Raw genomic sequence first — 26,003 nt, 5'->3', positions numbered from 1 at the left:
TATAGCTTAAATTAGGTTCAATATATCGTTAATTATTACTAACACTAATAATCGATTGCATACGAAGTAGGAGTGCATATTTAAGGCGAAAGTTATTTCAGGGAATGTATCAGCACACCTTATTATAGTTTAAATTAGGCTCAATATATCGATAATTACTACTAACACTAATAATCGATTGCATACGAAGTAGGAGTGCATATTTAAGACGAAAATTATTTCAGGGAATGTATCGGCACATCTTATTATAGTTTAAATTAGCTCATCGATAATTACTACTAACAGTAATAATCGATTGCATATGAAGTAGGAATGCTTATTTAAGACGAAAGTTATTTAATGAAAAATCTCTTAATATAATTTATGGTGTGAAAAAACCATTACTTTATTAATGGTGATGTGGTCATGTATGGGTTCTAAGTGCCATCAATATATGACTTGACTAAAATTTAATGTCAATTGTAGACATTTAAAAAAGCAGTCGCAATCTTTTCTTAATACTAATGATACCGATAATTACTACTGACATTTAATATCAAAGTAAGCTTGCAAGTCATTTATCAGAAAATTCATTCAATTTTTGTCAGTGAGTCTTTTAAAAATTACAACGCTCTGATTCGATATTTATTGTTACCTAAACACATCGTGTAATGTCTTAACGTTTCATAAGCAACAAATATTTTAAGATCCTAGAACATACTGTATTTTTGGAAACGTGGAATCGCCATTTAAAAGCTGGTCCATAATGGTTTGCATTGAAAGGTGTTTGATTTAAACGGAGAACTTGTATTATTAGACGTGGGTATGTGGACTGCGAAATTATTTGAATACTGTACGCAAGAAAAATTCATAAAAATTTTATTAATCAGTATTGGTTTTTTTTCTTTATACATATTAATTTTAAAAAGTTATTCCATTCGAGATACTAAACTGAAATGTACATGGTGAAAGATTTTTTTTTCTCAATTGACTTCTGCAAATTTATTATGAGCAGAATCCTTTTAAAAGTTAAAACACACACACACATAATGAAACTGATACAGGCTTGATGACCTAAGTTTAGTTATATTCATTATTTGAAATTTCAAACACATCTCCATCTCCATGAATTCAAAAATCTGAAAAAAAAATGATTAAGAAAATCCAGTTCTTTAAAATGTCACCTTTGATAAAAACTACTTTAAAACGTCATCTTTGGTTAAACCCAAATAATCAAAAATGTGAAAGGAGGATGCCTAATTAAATTTGATAAAGTTTGTGCTCGTATTATATTAATGCGTGTATTCATAAGTCATATTTCTCATATATCTATTCGTTGTGTTACCAGATGTGGTTATGTGTCTAAATTGGCCGATTAGTTGGCATTAGGCTTGGTATAATGCGCCAAACACATAGCGTGGTCTCCCAAGAAAATAATAAGTTTGAAAAAGGGAAATATTGGAGCTTAGATCTATAACTACAATATCAAAGTGGTTTAAAAATAGCTTTAGATTTAGTTGACCTTTAAAATAATTAATGATTTGAAAGCAGATGATTTCAAATATTGTAAAAAAAAAGTATCGAGAGTATTAAAATTTGTACTTTAAGAGTTATTTTTGAAATATCGGATAAACTGGGTTCGTTCATGACAATCTTTGTTCATATTCCAAATTGCTCCAAAAGAGGCAATCTGAAATCGCTTTTACATTATGTAACCTAACTGAATGTTCGATAATTGGATTCTGACCCACCTTATGTACTAATCGTCTATAAATGACAGCTACCAATGTATTAAAAAACATTTGTAATATTTGTGCGAAATGTAGCAAACTTGCCCTAATCGCTTACATCTAAATGGTTCGTTGTCACGTCATTGCCCCTTACCATGGCCATAAGAAAATTTTTTCAATAACTGATGACAATCTGTTAAACGAAACTGCCTTTTCTTGTGCTCTCTTTAGTAATGTTACGTAATGGTAATGATATTTGAGAAACAAAAAATTATCCGCCGAGTCTATTAACGGTAATGACAGACTACTTCGTCATCTTGCTCATCTACCTTTTGTTGCTAATAGGACAGCCTATAAGTCATTATGAATGATTGCTATGTTGAAGAGATGGAAAGATGGTATGATTAGTAATAGATATAGCTTAGCTATTGAAACGATTCATTGAATTTTGTTTCATTTGAATGTTTTTTTTAATTGTATTTCTTTCCAACGCAGGTGACTGTCATAGAAGAGGCTATTCGTTACATAGATTACTTGCACAGCGCCTTATTGACAAGGTTAAGAACTAAAGGCCTACCCAGTTGTCTAAGAGGTAAAATTTCAATTTTTTTTTTTCTTTCTAAAACGGTAATTTTGTGGAAGAAAATTTTAAATTATTAATAAATTGTGTTAGTTAAATTATGTGTTCTAAATTGAATCGCATGTCTTGATCCGACGTTTTCGTGATATTTCAGTTTTGATAAACTCTTCTTATAATGCAAATTTCACGACTTGTTGCTATAATTGTGTTTGCAAAGCCTATGAAATCGTTAGAATTAAATTATTATCCAATTAGTTTGTGGCATCCTGTATTTAAATTCTTCCCTTTAAGCACATATTTATTACGGATAATTACTTTGTTAATTTTTTTTCAAACACTATTTTAATTGTATTTTTAACAACTTACGAATGTTTTTCATCTAACAGTTGAATATGAAGGAAAAATTAGCACAAATATCACTTAAATGTTTCGTTTAACAAAACGCGGTCTATAACAAAATTGAATATTATTTTGATAATCCTAGGTAAACTAGGATAAACATTAATATCTCATCAAAGGCCAATATTAAAAGCAAATTGACCGCAACAAATCCTCATTAATTCTTTTGATTCTTTTGTAATTTTATATTAATTGCTGTCCGCGTATACCTTTACATTTATGCAAGCATAATCGCTTGTTTTACATTTCTTTAAAAATTCATTTAGGGTTTTCTTTGGTTAAATTTTTGAAAAATAATAAAGTAATGAATAATCGTATTTGATCTAACTCAAGTTTTAAACATAATGTGAGTAATATTAATAAGAAATATTAATTAAAAACATGAAAATAAATTATTTTTATATAGTTTCTGAGCTTTTAAAAACGAGCGAAAACAAATGGCAGTTAAGAAATTTGTTTCTCCAGTTAAATTTTTTACTCCATTTGAAATTAAAATGAATACTTTTAACTTTTGACATATATTATCTGATTAAAATGCTTCAAATTACTTGTAAAGAAATAAATCATCTATAAAAAAAACGATTTATCCTCAATCTGCATTCTTATTGTCAGAAAACGATTAACAGTTCAGCGAAATCCAATAGAACAGCTGAACCAGAAGCAAAAACTTTTAAAAACATCCATCATTTTTTTCCTCTCGTGCGACAAAAAAAAAAAAAAAAAAAAACTGCTGCCGCATACCATTGAACTTTTTTTTTACCTACTGACTTTCTCGCACGTTTCTCTCCTCGAAGACCCTCTTTTTTACCCCCTCCGCATTTTTATCGTCTGCTCAACTTCTCGTCTTACTTTTTGTGCACCCCCTCTCCAATGGAAAAAAAGGCTATGTGGGCGAAAGAATTTTCTGCAGCAGGTGTTAACGATGCTTAAGCAGACTGATCTTTTTAAACTCACTTCAATCGGTTCATTGTGAGGAAAATAGCTGGAACTTCTGTATATACTGCCGCCCCTTGCTTTACCTACCGCACGAAAAAAAAAAAAAAAAAAAAAAAAAAAAATGGGGTGGGTGCACAAGTGTTAGGGGGTTATGAAGGCGTCACAACCCCCCACCCCATTCGGTTATGGTGACTATCTCAGTTTTTCTTGGTGAATGTTTCCCTCCAATTTTGCGCCAGGTGTATATCGTCGTTCCACAAAGCGCGACCTCTTGGTTCTTGAAGGGGGGTGCAGATTTGGCTATAAAGTTCCCTGTTGAATGGAACTTTCCAGTTTCTGCAGAGGTTTTAACTTGATTGATTGATCACAATAATTATGAAAAATAATTTTTGTGAATGACAAATAATTATTAAGCACATTTTTTTTTGTATGAAAGTTCTCTTTCAATCTTTTACTTCTTGGAATCGTATCGCAATTATCTAATGAAAACTATATGTTTGTGTACTTGTTGCTTTTGTCTAACCACCGCATTAGTTGGTTAAATGTTGTAGAACCTTGATTAAAAGAGCATTTTTGAGATCCATGCATTTTTTTACTCCGTGTAAATTTACTTTTTAGCAATAATAATTATTTTTTGTGGTTCTTATTCCAAGTATTGAGTGGGACCGTTATGCGTAGAGCATCTGCTGTTACGACAGTAATTAATGAAATAATTGATTTTTGATTTCTTAAAGGGGGTTTTAGTTTGAGATTTATTAATTAAATGGATTTATCTCCCTCTTAAGCATAGATATTTTTAACAAAATGACAAGAGAGACAAATCGATGTTCCATAACAGCCTTTTTATGTTAAAGGGTTTTACTTTATAATAGCCAGCAAATAAATTCCTATAACATATCTACGAAGGTGGTAAATATTATATAAATCAATAAATAATATCTTTTTTCTTCTTTCAAAGGAAAATTGTACTTCAGGCCGATATACTATTTTATTATTCAACTCTTCAAATAAAAAAAAAGACATCAATATCCATAATTTTTTTCACTTTGCCCTATCAATCGTTCGTGTTATCACGTTCAATCATTCCAGGGCCCATTTGGCGAGATCGCCAAATATGCCAAATGCGCATCCTTGATGTTGCAACCCTCGTGGCATTTCGGGGATTTCGATACATAGTTGAGGAGAAGGCCGTGAGAAAAATTCCCTGTCCACGCCAGCAGCAGATAGCGCAGACACCTGGGAGGGTTTCGCGCAGATGGACGCATCTGCTCCGTTGGAAGGTGCATAGTGCGCGCTTTCTTGGGGCAATGTCATCCGGATGGTTTCCGAACGAGCAGGTGTATTTATAAACGGTCGAATGTGTGAGCGAACGAAAACTGTATTCCAATTTGGGCGGGATTTCTTTAATCGATGATAATTTCAACGGATGATTATCATTAATGGAGATCTACTAATCTGTTAATTACCCGCATAGAATCGAAATGAGGAAATACCATCTTTTCAAAACTAAGAAAGACTTCGATTTTCTTTGAGATCTGCTGTATATTTTCGCAAATAGGGAATGAAAAAAAAAAAAAAATTGGGGGGGAAAATAAAAGACATTTAACATTTGTCGAATAATGGTCACATGAGATTAAGACATGTTCTGAGAAAGAGTTTTTAAAATCAAAGATCATGGATTTTAAACTTATGGTGTTAATTTCAGGTAATCGCAACTTTAATTAGCGGTATATAGTAAATTGCGCATCACAAATGCCATATATTTCTATGCATCAATAGTCAGCGAAAATATTGAAAGAAAAAAAAAACGTACCACTTTCAGCCTAATTGTAATTTTATGAACAAAGAAATCGTTTACAAGGTTTGTCATTTAAAAAATTAGCAGATCTTCGCACAATGTTTGATACCCCTCCCCCCCCCACCAAAAAACAAAAAACAGAGCAACTGATGCTTAATGTGGGCTGTTTCATATTTTCCAATATTAAAGACATTTTTTTTTTTGAATATTAAACCTCATTGCTAAAAATGTGGGATATCACCGTTGTAATTTGTTAGGAAGTGTAGCTTGCTACAAGTTAAGAAGGGAAAAAAATCTTAATAGTTTTGTCTGTTTACTAAGGAAGACTAAGGAGGCCATTCTCGCTTTTTCAATTTGCCAATTCTGTGTGATGCATGATTTGCCTCCTGGGTTAGGTGTAATTTAGATGCATATCGTGACGTGTGACACATTCTCCCAATGATTCTGCGATGCCTTTTTCACTACCTTAAAAGTCAGCCCCGCGAAACCTCTCCCTGTAGGGTAATGGTTATTATTAAACATAGCTGTGCCAGAATGTTAGTTTATACCATATTTCTGATTGACATCGCTAAATATTCATTAAAGCTCACACCCAGAGAAGGCGCAACGTATGCGCATGCCCAGTCCATCATTCCAACACATCAATCAGGCGCGAACGTGGTGGCGGTGGTGGGGGATTTTTTTAATTGATTAAGCATAGAATTTCTTCATTGGTTCTTATGGCTGCCTCACCCTGCCTTCCAGGCTCGATTCTGAACGAAACTAATACCACAAGGAATAATCTACTCCACCCTTTTATCTGGAGAAGGTCCAAGATAGAGATACACACTAAACCTGAGATAAAAAAATAAAATGGTTACCCACCAAGTTGTGCCTTAAATGGCCCATATGGCGATTAATCGTTACTGATTGATCCATTCATCGATTGACGTCTCAATAATCTGCTTGCACGTGGACAAGATGCCTTTTACCAATAAAGAGGATCGACCACCCAATTGGAAGATGAAAACCTCTTGTCTCTGCTCTAATTGTTCCGCATAGTTGAATCTATCTTTTTGAGATAAGACACCGTCCGATTAAGTAACAAGATACCCTGAAGAAATCCCTGAAAAAAATCAATATATAATAATGTGTGAGGTCCTCGAACATTTTTTTTTCTATTTTAGTCTCAAGTGTGTTGTTTCTAGGCGGTGGTCTTACAAGCCGCACCTACTAGAGAATTTTTAATTTCAAAAGACATGATTCGGTTCTCTCGATTAAAAGTAATTGCAAACGCGTCTAATCGGCTATAAATCATACCTATGTAAAATTGGTTTCGCTCTGTGTTGGAGTTACGGATAGCTATCGACATGGTTAAGGGGGTGGTCTTGAATTTTGATGGGACTTCTTGAATACATCCGTTTGTCCTGGTTGTTGTTATGATTTTTATGAAGTAACCGAAGCTACAAGACAGATGTTAAAAATTAAAACTGATATGATGTATTCTTTATAATTTATCAATTATAATCTGAAAGCATGAGTCATTTTTTCCCCAGAATTTGAGGCCTGTCATAATCCCTGTAGTTATAATATTTTTTACGTAATGTATTTAATTTAAATTAATAATCTCATGTATGCATTTAGATGATAGCAGAAGAATCTTTCTGATTACTCATTTCTTATTGGTGAATTGGAGTAGTGCAATGTGGTAATGATTGAAAGGGGGGGGGGATAAATAATTCTTTCGCCGGCTTGAAAGACAGCAAGATATGCATTAGTATGTGTATATATATTTAATATTAGATGTAGCAAGTGATAAAAAAGTAGTATCAGATATTCTATGTCATTAATAATTGCATTGATTGTAAAAGCATAATGTATTCCGAGAAATATTTATTTTTGTTTAACACCCACTTCTGAAATTGCTCCAGAGTTATATAGGAGCTAGTCTGGTAATTTTGCAAGTGTAATCAGATAATCCTTTTAATAATTAAAAATATAGAAATATAATATTTTACTTAAATTACTAGAAAAGAAATTTGAATATCGGACTCTCTCTCTCTCTCTTTTTTAATATTTTGTGTGCACAAATCTATGGAAGTCAATCCTTTTAACGTATTAAAATAGATAACAAAAAGTCAAGTCTTTATTCACGTTAAAAGTAGATACCACACTGTCCAGGATATTCTTACAGTAAACAGTAAGCACAGCTTGAGGGGTGTAGACTATTGAGTAAGTGGTTTAACACGGAAAACCAGATTACCATTTAATGCTGCATTGAATCCGGACCATGAACATAGGAAGAATGCTGGCCCACCAGTTGTGTTAGCTTTAACATCAGTTCTTCAAGGCTACAATGTCTTCTATAGCCACCAATAACCAGCATCCACAGGTTGGTAGAGGAGGGGAGCTTGCCTACTATTGTGCCTCCTGTAAGTTTCTACTGGAAGAGGTTATATATTCATTCCTTCTCGCCAGGTGTGACGATTGTGTCACAAAGGCTTTCGTAGACACCTATTTCTCTAAGTATAAACTGTTTCTTTACCTGTTTGTACGGATTATGTTTGGCAAGCAGCTGCCAAACGGGCATAACAGAGCCCGTCTTGACACGTTTCACCAAGGAAGGTTTGGGGAGTTACTTGAAATGTGGTGTACCATTCTGATAGGGTGTTTGTATCCCCTACCAACCCCAAGTCAATGTGTATATACTCAGATTTTTTTTAATGGTTGAAAAGTAAGGGGGATGAAACATTGTTGAATATGGAGGGAAATCTTTTGGAGGGGAACTTGAGTGTTAGATTTCATCATTAACGTAACTGCAACCACACTTTCGCAGATTTGCACAACAGATGGCTTTTTGTTGGGCAATTGGGAATGTCTTTTTTATTCGCAGGTGCTTAAACACTTGTATATTTACCAGGTGATCCAATAAGTATCAGACTTATCGGAAGACTGTCAGTTTGTGTGAGATATGCAGGTGCTATAACTGACTTTTCTACTCTTTTAACAGGTGTTGCTGTATATTCCGTCTCGAATTTTTAACTAGGGGTGTTTTGTGACTTTGTTCGATAATAAATGACTTGGGAATTTTATTTTACACTCAACTTTGTCAGTTTATTTTTATTCTCAATGCTATCTGTAATTTATGAAATCTAGCGATGAAGAAATGAAATTTCAAGATGCATTTAAATATGGCTAATTAGTGGACTTCGCATTAATTATATTACGTGAAGATGTCTACACTGGTTTGATGGCCATGTTTTGAATCTAATAAATATATATATATATATATATATATATATATATATATATATATTTAATTACATTATGAACACTAGTTTCTTTTCAAATACGAGGCAGATTAAATGCTGCAACCAACTATCATTTCGTGGATTTCTAGTTCACATTGGAAAATTATTTACTCTTTGTCTTAGAAAGCCACTGCCTATCTCTTTTTGGACGATTTTGCATCTTAGAGGGATTTGAACGCAATCAGCAAAAAGAGGTATATAAAATTTTCATTCGTAGAAAAAAATTATGTGTAGCATTTAAAAAACTTATTAAATTTGCTTCAAATTAATAAATTAAAATGTTTCAATGTATTGTACCAAATATCTCCAAATTCTGTCATCTCACCATTATTGGAGAAAAGAGCCAATTCGCGCTGAAAATGGATAGTAGATGTAAGTCTGCTGCTTAAATTAAATTTATTTCAACCTATTGCGCAACTGTCTATTTATATAATGCATCAATTAATATTAGAAATATGTTGCATCAGAATTTTTTTTGCACCATTTTGCGAAATGTCCATTTTGGTGTCGATTCGCAGCTGTATAATTACTTCCATTAATTAATGTTTTTCTAGTTTTTGGCACAATTTTCAAATATCATATTTCGGATGGGAATGAAAATTAATCTTTTTCTTTGGCTGAAGATGTTAATTCATGTGGAACAAATTACTTATCTAACAAAATTCATTTTCGTGATACAAATAATTTTTTTTTCTGTGTACGATTTTTTTTAAAATAGCAATTGGACAATCAGTCAGTTATTCCGTAAATCCATCAAGGATGAAATCGGATCATGCGAATTTGTCTTCTTAATAGAATATGGCAGCAAAGAACTCTACCGACAGGTGTGCATTGGAAAAAAAAAATCGATTGCATATAGTCGATTGATTTACTCTGCCTGAAAGGCTACCTGTCAACGTGAGGGAACTTGGGAGTGCAGACCACCCCTGTTGTGATCCCGCAATTCTAAATCGTCACGGGTTTTTTTCACCATTTTGGAACCGTTTCTCCGATTGGTTGCGGAAGAAAAAAAAAATTGGTGGTGTTTCGAAACAGATTTCTTGGGGTTTAGTGAGAACACGATTGGGAAGGTTTTGAAGACAAGACCACCCCGAAAAGAAAAGCCGATGAGGTTCCTCGAATAAATCTGTTCGATACAGCTCCGTTGTTCTCTATTGCTCTAGAGGATGAACAATGGATCTGTAAATTAGTAGGCGGAGAGATGTGTTATACGGACATGGAAGATAATAAAGATATAGAGGACGGCATCGAGGAACTGCAATATTTTGTATGGAGAAGCAGATAGAGTTTATATATTGCATATGGATGGCGATTTATAAAAAAAGATCAGTTTAGTCTCTGAGCATCGTCAGAATTAAAATTGGGAGGGGGAAAAGATACAGAATTTATTTTTCATGTAATTTGATTCTCCAAATATAATTTTTTTAAGGAACGACTTCTTATTCTATTTTTTATGCCACCAGTTGAAATGCTGATGAAAGAATTAGAATACCTTCCATAAATTGATGTCTGATATTAGAATTTCTCGCGTGTTAACATTTATCCATTAATGATTAATTTCATAATGGTTGTTATTACTGCCCGATGCAACAAAATTTTTTTTTAATAATTATGTTTTATTGAATTTTTGTGGGTAAAGATAATTATTGTGAACAAATATATCTTTATTTTCTGATGTAAATGGAGTGAGTTTAACATTTTTAAAATCAAATATTATCCCTCGATGTAGTCGGAAGAATCTTCTATTATAAGATTCTAAATGAATTGAAACACAATTTAATTCTGGAATGAAGCTTTTGGATATCATTTATATCAAATATATACTATATTTTTTTTATATACAGCTTGCCCCTTTAAGAAACGCTTTCATCTTCTAGAAATTACCTGTAGCGACCATTTTTCATCTTTTGTTAAGATTTATATTTAACGTATCTGTCATTTATATTTAACCCCACCAAATCTTTTTGGGAGCATAATAAACAATGAAAAGAAACTAGACAAAGGATTTCAGTTGGAAAACACCCGCTGTGACCGAAATATACCAACTACCAAAAAAATATTATCTCAATGACTTTTCGATTATGTTGCAAAGGAGATTTTTATTTTTTTACTTCTAATGACAAATATACTAGTCTCTAATTTTTCCTTGGTCCAATAGAGACTATCTAATTAGCTTTTTTTTTTATATGACCACCAGTGGAGAACTGAGGCATAGGGAAACCATAGAACGTTTGGCGTGGGTTGGATTCAAAGTATACCACGCCCATGTCATTGTTTGTCAGTTTCAATTTCAGTGTCCGAAAGATTCCACCACTCGAGATAAAACAAAAAAGAAGTTTTTTAAAAGATCTTTTTGGAAGTTTTTAAAATGTGTGCGGTCCGATCCATCTGCACAGCGGGATGCTAAGTGCTATGCATTGTTAAATGTTGTGTGTTTAGTAGGATATGTAATTACTACTCTTTAGGTATTTGTCTTATTATTTCTTCGTTTCGTAGCCGGTGTACGGTCAGAGACTGAAACATTCCATTGTTCTGTCAAGCAAAAAAAGAATGAAGGGAAAAAAAATTGCTTGAAAATGAGATTTTCTCACAAGATAATGCATTAAATGAAAAATAATATTTTTTGGTCTGTATAATTATGTAGAGTTGTTGCGATATAAAGTAGAAATATTCTATTATTGTACTTAAAAACAATTGCCTGTTTTTGTGTTGTATTTAAAAAATAAAAAGGGTTTTCTCGATAAGAAAATTTTTCTTTTTTGTAATTTTTCCTCCAATCATAGTCGATATCAAATGGATAATATAGTAATTTTTATGCCCTCTAAATAATTATTTTATTTAAATTTAAGTAGAAAATTATTTAAAAATAATTTAATTTTTTTAATTAAAATTCATATATTCATGAATTTTTTGAAGAATTTTTATCTATTTGAATTTTTAAACATGATACATGAACTTATCACTCGTTTACAGTTGTTACATTTTAAAAATTTTGAAACTAGTTACCAGCTATTTGAGGCTAACATTTGAATGCGACTATTAATTATGTTGTCAGAACTCTCAATTAAAATCAAGTGATGGATTAGTAAAAACAATACTATATCGAAACATTTAATCAAATGGCATATCCATGGTTGTTGAACTAAACTAGAGATAAACATGAAATCATTTATTTTAATTTACATACATTAGTATTAATTACTTTAATTGCGAATTGAAACTATTCAAGAAAGTGTAAAAAATAAAACGTAAAATATAAAAATGAGCTAATTACTCTCTTATCGTTAATTTTATTCCAGGCCAAAGCCAATCGGAGCCAATGCGATGATCTTCATGGAGTTGATAATATAAAATAACAATTAACCTTTTAAAGGTCTTACTAAATGAGACATCCTCTTCTAATATTATAGTACAGACTTTTGTAGCATCGAATGAATGGTTCATTGACTTAAATAAAATAAAAAAATCTTAACGAATTAGGCCTAAACTCCTATCAGCCATCATTAAATCACGGTTCCACACGCAAGCGGTTACGGTTCCAGTTTAATATTTTTATGAACCCTTTTTGCTTCTTACGTCGCTCTATAGTAATTATAATTATCGGCAGCATTGTCCAGCAAGTTTGCAGCTGCCTCTACTTTGGAGGAAATTTCTCACGCTTCTGATGTTAATTTATTGCTCGTTTAAAACCTGATTTCTATCGGAGCTCGGTTTGTTTTTTCTTCCGATGAATCAGGTGGTTGGACTCTTCGGATTGTCGCGCAGCTAATTGTTCTGGGGTAGAGTTTAGATATGCCGCTCTATCGCCCGCGTTTGGCGATATATAAATTGTTTCGATTTCCCATGTTCTAATAAATCTGTGGATGTGGTCTTCAAAAAACTTTCTCGAATACTCTCTAGAGATGTTATACCAGAGAACGCCTTGCATGGTATTAGCGTACGATAGTTACGAAACATTAACCTTTGGCGTGAATTTAGCATTTTTTGTGAATCTATTTTGGGATCCTTGGTGAGCTATTTGGCGATTAATCCCTGCCATGCGATTACTAACATCCTAAAATAGAATCTATATTTTAGATGCGTTTTTCCCAATCGATTGAAACGAAAATTTGTTAAAAAGCTACACCTTTACTCACAAAATCTCATAGCAAATTTAATATCTTTAAGTCATTGAGTTTATATGTAACTGAAAGTACAGACCGACACACGGTCAACTCCTCATTCATTTTGGCTCAAAAGTTGATAGGTGTCTGTCTACCCTAGAAAGTATAGATGTTAAAGGCATGTGGCGAAGGATATTCATCCAGCTGTCATCGTTTTATAGTTATCATGTGAACTTATATTCGAACAGAGAGACAGACAGACTTCCTCTGAAATGATTTTGCTCAAAAGTCGACAAGAATCTACAAATTTAGTGTTAAGACCTTATACCAAATTTCACCCGTCTAGCTCAAAGCGTTTTTAAGTTGTCTTTATCACAGACAGATGGACATTTTCCAAAAATGTGTTTTTCGAACTCAAGGTGGTCTGAAACGTAGAGAATCGACAAAATCTCGAGTTCGAAGTTTGTGACGGTTAATATATTTTTTCTGTAATGAGTGTACGGAAAAGTAAAAAATTATGGTATGGAATAAGAGCTCAATTTTGTTTCTTATACTCGAAAAAGATATCAGATATTTCATATGCCTTAATACAGTCTGCTATACATATGTATATTGGAATCGTTTGTTTTCGTTACAAATTAATTTCAGATTTGTTTTTATAATTAAAATATTAACTGGTATATTAATATTAAAAGATTTTAAATTCATTTGTTACTTCCATACATTGGAATCTAAAAAGACAAACTGAATTATTCTTATTTTAATACAATTTAAAATTGATAACATACCATTGCATAACGCTTGCACTCTGAATTGAAGACGGCATCAGACACGTTGTTCAGCAGTTTTAAAAGTTATATGTAAAGAAAAAAAGCTTACAAATTAAAACTATGATAAGGAAGGATAGCATATTTTTCTTGCTTCCTGTTATCAGCACTCATCCAAATGAAAAAATTTGAGCTTTAATTGGGTTTATAGTTCATTTATGGACAGAGAGATTGAATTTATAATTCTCCTATCTCTTACTTGCAACAAATCTGAGAAAATTAAAATGCTTTCCAACCAAAAAGTGAATAGCAATAATGATTACTTAATTAGTCTTATATCAATTTTATTTTACACAATTTCTAGGTGTACTGCAATGAAAATTTTCTGTATATTTTATCTGTGCTAAATCTTTGCTTAAAAATCCACGTGCATATTGTTTTTTAAAATGTTTGATATTAAAAGCGATAATGAAACTACCAGCATAATTTATTTCAAAAGACAAAATTCACGTTAATACTCAAAAATATCTCTTCTTTTATGCTCTATTATAAATCGAAATCAAAATAGATACGTATTTCAAATTGTGTCGTTTAACTAAAAAGTAATTGAAATAAGCATTTATAAAGTCTAATGCATGTACTATAATTAATATCGCTGTATATTGTTAATACATTTTACCGTGCCATATAAAATCTATTTCGAATATAAGCCAAAATATCTTAACTCCATTTTAGATCGAATGTGCTAAATGAAATCAAATAAAATAAGCCTAAACAAATGAAAATTAAATGCTGGGGCAATGAAACCTGATGTATTAATGATGCTTGATATTTAAAGTAAAATTTGCATATCAAAACCTTGCCAGTACCAACGACAATCCTTGTTAGCTGCAACCCTACAGAAATTCAAAACATGTATCACAAAACATAACGAAAAAGTTGCGTGTGATAATTTTTTTTCATCTTCACTAAATCCCTATTTTTATTATCTTTACTACGCTCCGCTCGTTTCTTTCAATAATTCGCTCGAGGGCTGGAAGTGTTGAAATAAAGTAAATAACTGGGGTTGGTCAGGTGCCGTGACTTCTTTCTTTTTGCCTGCCATGTGTGTCGTTCAGGACCGTGGGAAAACATGCGTCGCATCATCCCGTGCATACGTTAGCGAGCCGCTAAAAACAGCTGTTTTTGCAGTCCGGCCGTAATTGCACCTACCCGCATGTAATACGTGCATAATAATGCCTCGACAGCTGAATCAGAAATGACGTGGGGCTGGGGGGATGGGATATCTTGGCGCGAAAAATGGATTAGTAATTGTGAAATGAGTGATTAATTCGCTTTTGGAATCTGATTTTTTTTATAAATATTTTCGTGGAAATATAAAAGTTTTTCCTTATTTTTTCCGTCTGTTTCACGTGTTTTAGCCGTGAAAAAAAAATTATCGTCGTTTCATTTTTGTCCCTTAAATACTTCTTCTATACGTAAATAAATAAGAAAATGGAGCGTTAATTTATGACATGAAAATTTAATAACAGCAGTTGTACCGCCGTTTTATTTATAATTCTATGAACACATGTATTTTTTGAATTATTTTTAATAATAGGGAAATTAAAAACAGACGGTTTTAAATGCATTATTTTATTTAACAATGTAGGCTTTGTGCAAAATAGGCATCACAAAATGCAGCTAGTAAAAATTACATTTCTTTTTATTTATTTACATTTTTCTGCGTCAACTTTTAAATCAACTTCATTGGATAATTTACGAAAAAAAACGAGTTATTTTTTATTTTTTTTTTAAATTTCGTGAAGCTTGAAAAATGTGCTTTTAGAAACAAAATTTTCTCTCTCTTTTTGTTCTCTTTTTGCATAAAAAATTATATTTAAAATATAATGAAAATGTTTTTTCTTCAAGTGTGTACATTGCCTTAATAATTCACAACGATATAAATCAGAGAATCTGAGACTATTTTTAACGATAAGAAACATGTTAACAATAAGAAGAAAGCTTTTCAGTCTAGAAAACAAAAGTAGAAGTTTTTATAATAGTTTTACAAGTTAGAGCTTTATAATGCGCAAATCATTTAACAGCAAACATTTATTAAATTCAAAAATTCATCTCTGGATTCAATCATTTTTAGAACGATTTTCAGCATAGTTGGTATTAATCATAGTTATTTCACCCTGACTGGATTATATGATCACGATTGCAGCTGCCTTGTAAAATCCATGTGGAACACCCCCTCAACCTCTCACTTGAGTTGCAAAAAAAAAATCATTTTCCTTCTATCCGATTACAGAAACAGCAGCTTTACGGATTACGTCAACAGATCAATCAAATAATGGGTAATATCCATGCGACAATGCTCTTCCATACTGGTGCTCTGTGTGCTGCCCTAACTGTGCGCAAGGATCAGCAGGCGGTTTAATATTAAAGTCAAAAGTGTGCGGCGGGAGAGATATTTATTATTGGAGGATAGGAGGGGAAATCTACTTTTGTTCGGTCTCCACCCTCCATTATGTTTTGAGGAGGGGGTTGAGCGGGAAAATACGCTTCGGATAAACCATCTCGTCTCTCATTTAATGTTGCGGGAGCTTTGACATTACGATTATGTACAGACATATGGAATTGTAGAAGGGGACTGTATATTAGATCTATGGATTAATTTTGTGCACAATTCAATCATAGTTTACGTAGTGATAATTTAAAAATTGAATCTATAATTCAAAAGTTGAATTGATTTAATTATAGAATTCATAAAAAATATTTTAATAGTACATTTCAAACTGAAGTCCTGGGATCAAACAAATTTTTTGAACAATGAACATCGAAGGACATTTATCGTTTTTCATTTAGAAAAATGACAATAAAATGTTTCTAGATAAAAATAACATTCGTGTGTCGGATATCTTGCCTCTATTGTAGAAAAGATAATTTTTCTGTTAGTTGTTTAGTGACGTGGTTAATTAATATATAATTATCAGCTTTTTTTTTTTTATCTGCTATTCTACTATTTAAAAAGATAAAACGGATGCATAATTCTCAGCAAGAATAAATTCAGGCTATTCAAATGTGTTCAAAAGTTTTGAGACATTGAACTATCGAATTTCGATGTGTGTATATATATATATATATATATATATATATATATATATATATATATATATTCTGTATTACAAATACTCCTGTGAAATTCAAAATATTGCATTCAGTATTTACACCTTTTTATGTGATAAAACTTTAAATTTTGAAAATTAAATAAAAGCCCATTCATTTCGCATGTAAATAGTTATAAATATTTAAGTATTATGACAAATTCGTACAAATGATTTTAAACATTCAATCTCTTAAAAAGATGGTTATTTCATAAATAGAGAGATAAAAATTACTCTCCATTAGCTTTTTTTATAATGTTAATTACCATATTAAAGTAAATGCAAGTGTTTTTGTCAAAAATTTTGAATCTAAAAGATTTCAACTTTAAAAAAAAATTTACGAAATATTTTTTATTCCTTGTTATTACTATATCATAAAATCAAACTTTTATAAATTTATATATTGAGGAAAATCCCCTTTCACCTCTCTGAATCATTAAAAACATTCTTTCGTTCCTCATTTTTAATGAAATACGTCATGTTCATAGTCATCACTATGAGGTTCGGGCTCTGAAACGCCTCCCCTGTGCCTCATTTTCTCATTCCACACGTGCCAGGCACGTGCACTGTCGTTTTCGAAGTGACTACCACTCCATTCCAGAGGCACAATAACGACGCAGGACATCCGTTGGGGGAGGTACTAGAACAAGAGCGAGATTATTGGTACCCCCCTTTTGCTACTACAGGACGTGCGAAACTTATGGTTTCCACTTTCCCAGTAAGCCCTCCTGCAGATTCTAATGGCGTGAATCATGGAGCACGGCCGACTCTTTTAAAAGGTAATAAACTTCAGGATTTAGTTCCTGGAGATAATGCAGTGGACTTCTTGGTGGAACATTATCGGCTGGAGAAGAAAAAGAATGGACTATTTTTCTCTTAACGGGGTGGAATAATGGAAGCGGGCGAGGTATGTTGTGTGGCACACCCTCTGCTACCAGCAAGAGACGTGATTTGTAAGGTAATGCGTTCTTCGAGATCTATTCTTTTGGAATTGTTCTTCGTATTTGTGCTTCTTCGTGCCCACTGGAATGAGATGATCGATCATTCGGCCCGACTAAAGGCCCGATTTATCTCGCCTAATCCGGCCTCTGTTGGGTGGCTAAATGCAGAAGCTTCCTTGAATTGAATGCACAGGGCATGGCTTAAGTTCGTGATTGTAAGTTCAGTTTTGCGATGAAGAGCTCTAGGTTTCTTTAATTGAGTGAGAAGTTTTAGGTTGCAGTTTTGATGTCACTTGGGAAAATCAGATGTTCTTTTGCTGTTTTATCTAAATATGCCAAAGTTAGATGGATGCAAAATTTATTATATGTAAAAGCATCAAAATTACTATGACTTCTGAGATTTATCAGTGTCTGCCGTATCTAAAATTCAGAAAAAAAATAAGGTTACGATTTTTATGTTTTTCAGCGGCCATGTAGGTTTATACTGTAATAAAATAAATTGTAGTTTTTGCTATGAAAAATTGCCTTAATAAGTGAGCATATATGCAATTTATTGGTTTATTTGTTGTTACAGTGCCTAAATCTTCCTATTCTAAGTTTTTCTTTCAGTATATAAAATAATTAACTTATTTTTAACATGATAATAAACTATCGCTCTGTATTATAAAAATTTTAGTTATTTTTGCATGTGCATTCGATTCAAAAGTAGTTCATTGCGAAGACTCCAGCATTTGTAAATCATTCTTTGCTTAAATGAGATATCATTGATATATGCAAAAGATCTCGTATTCTTTAAACGATAGATAGAGCAATATCATTTAATCAAAACCATATATCTCGTGCAACTTACTGATTTTCTCTCAATTTTATTGTGAATTCTTACGGTGATATATATAAATCTGTTCATTAATATACAGTAATAATAGTTACAGAAACATCTGCTTGTTCAGTTGCTTCTTGCCTATCAAAGAACTGCAAATAGCCTCGAAAATTAGTAGAATGATTCCTTATTCTTTAATAGCGGAGGAAAAAAATTCAAACTTGCCTATTAAAGAATTGCAAATAGCCTCGAAAATTAGTAGAATGATTCATTATTCCTTAACAGCGGAGGAAAAAAATTCAAAGAGAGCAGCAATTCATGCATGATACTTGCCACTAACGCCTATGTTATTGGATGGGGAGAGGATTGGCGGTGGGGGGGAGGACAAAAGCAATAACTTCTGCTATCAGATATTTTCCTTCAAATCCGGATACCTTTGCCACAAGGTTACATGCAAATCACTCCCTCTGCACTTCATTCTGAACCCGCCTCGGCATCAAATCATTGGTCTGTGAGGCCACCCTCAACCAATCAGGACATGACTAGCGTGAGAGAAATGCGGTCACCAGCACGACACAGGTAAACCGTTTCGAAACATTATGAATAAAAAAAATAAACAATATATGTAATCAAACGAAGAAGTTAGTTTTCTTTTTTTTCGATACAACACATCAAAGAGTAAAGTAATAAGTGCTCAGATGAGGTCACTTTCTGGGGGACGACAAGAAAGTAGACCGGACCCTCCCAGCTAGCTTTCTTGCCACCGTATTTAATTGTACCTTCTTTTATATAAAGGTATTTGGTTTTCTGCAGTCCGCCTGCCATCTGTTAAATGCGTGACGTCAGGCTCGAAGAATTCTTTCTCTAGCGACTCCGCCTCCTCTTCCCTTTGGTTCGCTTCAGTCGTAATTGCTATGGGAACAGATTGAAGATCTTGCGCAATGGACTGAGTCTGCGACATTGTTGTTGAAACATCTGTGTCATTGGAATTTAGGAGGCACTAAGGAAAATGATTAATTATTGAAGGAAATGTAATTGATACAGGGAGCAGCTTGGGAGTTTCCTTAAAATATAAAGTAGATTGTATTACTCGCGTTCTTTTGGGAATATAGAGGGTGGCATGTGCTGGTATTACATAAGGCTTTAAATTTGGATGATTTATTCTTTTACAGAGACTAGTCATCGGTTTACTTTTATTATTTGTGTTTTATTAGTGATAAAAATCTTGCAATTGATTAAGTTCAAATGGTTAAGGGTAGTTACATATTTGCTCTTAGTAATGTTTACTTGGGATATCACACTCATAATACTTTTTTTCCTTATATTTATAACAAAGGAAACTATATACTGTCTGAACTATGGGAATACTGATCATAATATTTTATGAAAGATAAGATGCTGTTTATTGAGAGTTTTAAAATATATTATAAAAATGAAACAGATTGTTACTTATCTGAAAACCGATCAATACAAAAATAAAAGGCAATTTCAGCTTATTAGTATAAGTAATATAAGCTTTAATGATGAATACGCAAGTTGATATCGTCTCTGCTGGTATTGCATATGTAGCAGTGTTTGGCATATATGTGGTTCTCATTTGCATTTTATTTTGCACCGGCACAATTTCTATGATGGGCAGGTTAGAATTCTTTTTTTTTTTTTTTTTGTTAATCAGTATTTCACTGTTCGAAAAACGTGTATTAATCTTTTAAGGTAATAAAGATTAGTTTTTAAAATGCAATAAGAACTCATATTTTTAGTCAAAGTTGCGAGTCATTTCGCATCCGATTATGGATAGGCAGAACATAGTAATGGGAAAAAAATAGGTGTTTTATTAAATGCATTTTGCAACTTATTTGTACTGATCAGATAAGTAATATTTGTACTGGTCAGATAAGTATTATTTCATTGAATCTCTATAAATAGCTATGCGTGTTAACTACAGGGAATTATTCAGTTTTGATCTACGCGATAATGAGTACAACGTTTGAAATGTCACACAGTAGCTCCTTATCTTATTTTTGATTATTGTTGCATTCTAGACATTAAAAGTGAATGGTGAAGATGATTTTTATTGATCTCAAGGTGAACAACAACTTCATTTTGATTAGATAATTAAGTGTACAGCAGAAGTCTATTATTGGAAATAAATCCTTCTATACTATCTCATTACTCGTTTGTGCCACTTTATATTTGTACATGCTACATTTCTTGTGCTTATTCCTTGAACATTATTATTAATAACATATATTTCTTTCTTTTCAGGGGTTGATATCGATGTAAATCATCTGAATCTGGAAGATATCAAGGAACTGGTATGCCAGTTAGTCCAAAGAAACAACCAGTTAAAGAAGCAGAAAAGAGCTCGCGTTCACCGGCAAGTGGATAGAGACTCTCCCGTCTCCATCTTCGAGAGGTCCCGCCTAATGCCTTCTTACCTGACCGCAAAACGTCCGCTCCCCAAGAGGACGTGAAGAACTTCGTTCCGTCTTAGAACGGTGAGCATCTTTTGAAATAAGTTCCATATCCAGATGATTGTATGAGTAAATGACTGATGAGAGAAATCGGCTTCATTTTTTCTTGCGTGTTTTTTCATGTAGTGACCAGCTTTAGTATGGGTGTCAGTTGGTTCTTATCATCTAGCAATACAAATATTCTTGTTTATTTCTTTAAGAAAAAATAATATTGTATTTTTTAAAAATGAAAAATAAGCATTGAATTTCCTATAGTGGAAGCAAATCTTATTAACATGACACATTGCATCATTGCGCGTGGATCGGATCGATTATAAAATTTGTAGTGAAAAATTAATGGTCATCTTAAGGAGGATTGTAAGATTTTTCTTTGTAGGAATTCTAATAATTTTAACTCAAAGCTACATTTTTGTGCCTTTCTAAATATGTAATTCCACATTTTCATTGTTAACAATTGGCGGATATTTTGTCCATTTGAATGCATCAAATTTCAAAAATTGCATTAGATACAAATTCTTGACTAAATTCAATAAAATAGAAAATGAATGAATTAAATTTGTTCAACTAATTGAATGTTGAACAAATACAAAATATATTTCATAACCCTTTGTATGGCTATATATGAAATATTTTTTGTAGAAATGATAATATTATATAATATAATAAGACCAGATTCTCGGATATTTTTTATCTTACCAGCCGTTAGATCTCCTAAGATGATTAATACACTGTTAAATTTCATATCCTGCTGTGAATTATGAATTCTCTGAACCATCTTGATGAAGGAAAGTGTAAGGGGATGATCTTACAGATCAACCCTCGTATGCGGGTGTGGTTTTTTGGCCCTGAGGATGGGCAGGGAATAATGCCGATAATTTTTTTAAAAAAAAATCTTACAGGGTGGAGTCCAATAAGTCACCCCACCTCCTTCAAAAAAAGAAATGGCCCTGGCGAAAAAAGGCATCTGACCATCGAACAAATGCAATAAGACTTCCCACTCGAAAGCTGTCAATCACGGCACCTATACTGTTCCCACCCACCCACAATCGTTTTCCAGCATCCGTTAATTTATCGCTAAGATTGAGAGGGCCACTCCCTCTATGGTCCGTGCTATAGTATCCCGTTGTAATCGGAACGAGGTGTTGCTCTAATTTGTATTGTTTTGCCCGTATAGCCGCTGGGACAATTGCTAATCAATAGAACAGACTATCGTCCTTTTGTGCGAGGGAAGAGCCCGGCGGGTTGACGTTTGAGAAATTGAAGTGCTGACTGAATGGATAAGTGGTTTTTAAATATATGGTGTGGTCTCTGATCGAATTTTCGATTTTTGACACGGCTTGTTGAGTTGTGCGGAGGTGGCGATGAGGTTTGGCAATCGATTGTGATGAGGCTGTCACCACCACCCTTTGTTCCTGGAGTAATTGCCGTGAGAGTTCATCACCATTTTTGTAAAGCCCCCCCCCTTTTTTTTTTCGGAGATACATCATTTTCTTTCATTCGTTTCAGTCTGAAGCCCATTTTGGCCTCTTGTTCCTATGCTGTAATAGCAAATTAATAAGAGAGAGTGCATTTGGAATAAAATCTTTGCATTGAGCAAGCACATCAGTCTGGAAATAAGTTTGGAAAAGGCGTTTTGAAATCAAATAAAATGCATGAGTATACGAAATGTTAAAAAAGTATCTTGTTTTTGTATGCATTTATTTTTTTTTTCTCCAGGTCGAATTTTTAATTATATAAATAATTTTTCTAGCTATCTGTTATAATTTGTAAATGGGACGTAGTTAATACATGAATGATAGCAGTTAGCTTAGCAATTTGTCGTTAATGTAATCGCTTTGAGGCTTCATTTTTGTTTTTTTTATTTATTTAAAACTATTTATTCTTGTTACATCGTAGCTTTTTCTCTTAGTTGATACAGAATTGGATGAACATTAATTAAATTAACCATTTGCTCTCGAGAAGTGACTCATGATCCCCATTCGATGCATTATTTTGACGCTTTATTTGTTTATTTATTTTTCAATTTTGATTGTTAAAAATACCTACAGAATCGTAAAAAGAGGTAAATTAACTTTTCAGGGAAATTCAACTTGAAACAATTATAATGCCTATTTTTCTTAACAATAAACAAGCCCTTGTATTAGGTGAATAATTTTGCATCGAATTATTTTTCCGAGAGCATAAGTCATACAGGAAACACTTAAAGCAATTTAATTTGATTGTTTATTTTGTTCTCGCAAATCAGGGGTATCTTGAATGGGTTCTTTCTATAAGATTTTCATTATCTGAACTAACAATTCTCAAGACAGAATTGCTTTCTTCGTTCTATGAGGTGTATTCTTTTGGGTGTGCCATCGCCCAGGAAAAGACACCTTGTTTCAGCCAATAACATCTGTCCACAAGCGCATTAATCTCTAAAGGAGAAAGTTATCAGAAATCTTCGCAATTAGCCTTAACTGTCCACCTCGGAAACCAAATCAGAACTATTTATCTACGCCCACTTGGTTCTCACCCTGTGGAAGAACTAATCTTTTGGGTTGTTTTCTCGTCCTCACCATACAGTCCATCTCTTTCAATGTCATACCGCTAATAGATCCTTCACGTACAGTGGAGAGTAATTACTCGATAGACCACCTTCTAGGTCTCGGAGAATTGGGAAAGCACAGACAGAACCAATCTTTCAAACAGATGCAGCAACTGCCGAATGCGGGCTCCTCCTAGGGAAGACCGTGGCACGGGCGTCAACTACTACCGAGCAATTATCCCAGATATTTAGCAACTATTAAAACTTAAATGTAGTTGTAAGACCGTAAATTACTTGCGTATCAGAACCCCGCCCGTGAGGTTTTGTTTAAGAGATCTGTCTCTGCTTACTGTACTGTTGCTTCCGCCCTTAAGTGTGGAAGGTCGCAAACTGATAAGGCAATGGACTGAAAATAACGTTTGGAGATATTATCTGATAGAACGGCTAAGTTATCCCGTTATAAGTTATTCTGAACACTTATCTACTTACTGAAGTAGTTTTTGTATGATCTCTTATTTTGAAATATGAGGCATTTAAATTTATTTATGAGTTTACTTAAAAATACAATATTCCATTATTGTATGAATATATAAAGGATTATTCTGCGTTTCAATATTTTTTTCCTTTCGATGAATTTTCTAGATAAAATTTAAACTGTGATTGAGGGCTGTTGTACAAAAGTAATAGATAATTCATGAGTCATGGTCATGATTAAAAGAACACGGTTACTTAACCAAAGTCACTGCCAGTGTAATTGAAAATTCAAATAGCAGTTCATCAATGCAAAAAAAGGATTATGTAATTCGTTTGTTTGATTATTTTTATGATCGAATTCGAATTTCAATATCTGTTGTTCCTATAAATATTTTCAAATAAGTCTTATTTGAAATTTTCCATCAAATTGCATATATTAACTGATACATATATAAAAGACACCTTGGTGGTACATTCGTATATCCAAAGAAATGCAGCGTTTATGCTGTATATACCAGCTTTTTTCTAATATTCTTCTTCTTTTACCTATTGAAAAAAAATATGTTTTTCTTGCTTAAGTTTTTATAACATCTACAAAATGAATTATTTTTGTAAAGGCATTACTTATTTATGCTACTGTATTGTTCAGTGACAAATTATCTTTCAAAATAAATATTGTATTATTTTTATAGAAAAAATTAAAATTATTTCCAAAATTTATCTTCATTCCTTAATTAATGTTTTGCTACTTCTTTCCTTTCAGACTAAAACAAGATGGAGTTATCGAAAACTCATACAACTGAACCGAATTGTATAGACCATTGTATTGCGGAGGATGGCTTGACGGCTTTTTATTCCAGTATTGCTGTAAATAAACGTGGCAGATAACTGTATATGGCGGCTTGTTGAATAGCTGTCTTATATTTTTGTAAAGATGAAGTTGTCGGTAAACTAGAATGTAAATAGAGTTTTGTACATATTATATACATTTTATAAATTTTATATTGATGGGCTGACTGCTTAATATCTTGCCCGATTTATGTCAGTTTTGAATAAAAAACAAAGTGTTTGGATTTAAATATCTCTTGCGTTCTTTATTTTGCTGCAATCTACTGCGTGAAATGAAATCTGAAAATATATAAATTTATTTTTCACATGATACAAAAAAAAAAAAGTTAATACTAGAATTACCGATATTAAATATATAACTAGTTTTACCACACTTGTCAGATTGACGGGTTTTTGATCATCAGGGTTTTCATTGTAACTTTTGGCTTAGTTTATATAAATAAAAGAATATAATTTAACGAAAACAGCATTTAATGCAATAATTCATTAATCATTAATAAAAAAAAACAAGAAAAATTATTTTGTATTTGCATTTATAGGATATCCAATTAGGGAATTTTTTCTAAACTTAATCATAATCGAGATAAAACGGACCCCATTATAACGGCTGCCTAACACTTTCGATCAGTTAATATAATTTCTTATGGAAAAAGAGTTTAAAATTTTTTCAGAAAATGTGTGAAAGCGATGTATAAATAAATGTAAATATGTATATATTTCTACCATTGCATAGATGATCCATAAAATATTATAAACTTTGAAATTGCTAAAGCCGTCATTTTGACGGGTCTTGGGATAATAATGTTAAATAGCAATTCTACCATTTTAATTTAAATGAACAATTCGGGACATTTTTTGAGTCACAAATACAATGATTTTTGTTTAGGAATTCATGTCGCATTATCTATTACGGAATTTTGAGTTATATAAAGAATTTGTTTTATCTCAATATTTTTTATTACACTAGTGAGGGAAATTTGAATTTTTATGAAGATCTTATGCACATAATACTTTTGTCACTACAACAAATAAACTACAAACATATCGAGGAAGTGTGCTATTGATGTTCGTTTGTTACATCCTAAATAGTGATTTATAGCTTAAAGCAGCTCGTGTAGTTTCATATAAAATCGCTTCAATGTTTTTATTAATGATTACTTAAGTACATAAAAAGTAACTCACATTTA

The 26,003-nt window shown here is 32.5% G+C and overlaps 1 protein-coding gene across 1 annotated transcript in view; it reads left to right on the top strand.

Annotated features, from left to right (window-relative positions):
- The window catches only part of LOC129976677 (uncharacterized), a 33,671-nt gene extending 8,625 nt beyond the window's left edge, over positions 1-25,046 (top strand). The window contains exons 3-5 of the mRNA XM_056090374.1: positions 2,205-2,301; positions 20,761-20,993; positions 24,731-25,046. Of these exons, the coding sequence (XP_055946349.1) occupies positions 2,205-2,301; positions 20,761-20,969 (306 nt within the window). The 3' untranslated portion in view covers positions 20,970-20,993; positions 24,731-25,046. The remainder of the gene's footprint in view (positions 1-2,204; positions 2,302-20,760; positions 20,994-24,730) is intronic.
- Positions 25,047-26,003: the final 957 nt, after the last annotated feature.

This window comes from Argiope bruennichi, chromosome 7 (assembly GCF_947563725.1).
Source record: "Argiope bruennichi chromosome 7, qqArgBrue1.1, whole genome shotgun sequence".
Classification (NCBI taxonomy): Eukaryota; Metazoa; Arthropoda; class Arachnida; order Araneae; family Araneidae; genus Argiope; species Argiope bruennichi.
This window is presented reverse-complemented; position numbering and strand designations above follow the sequence as displayed.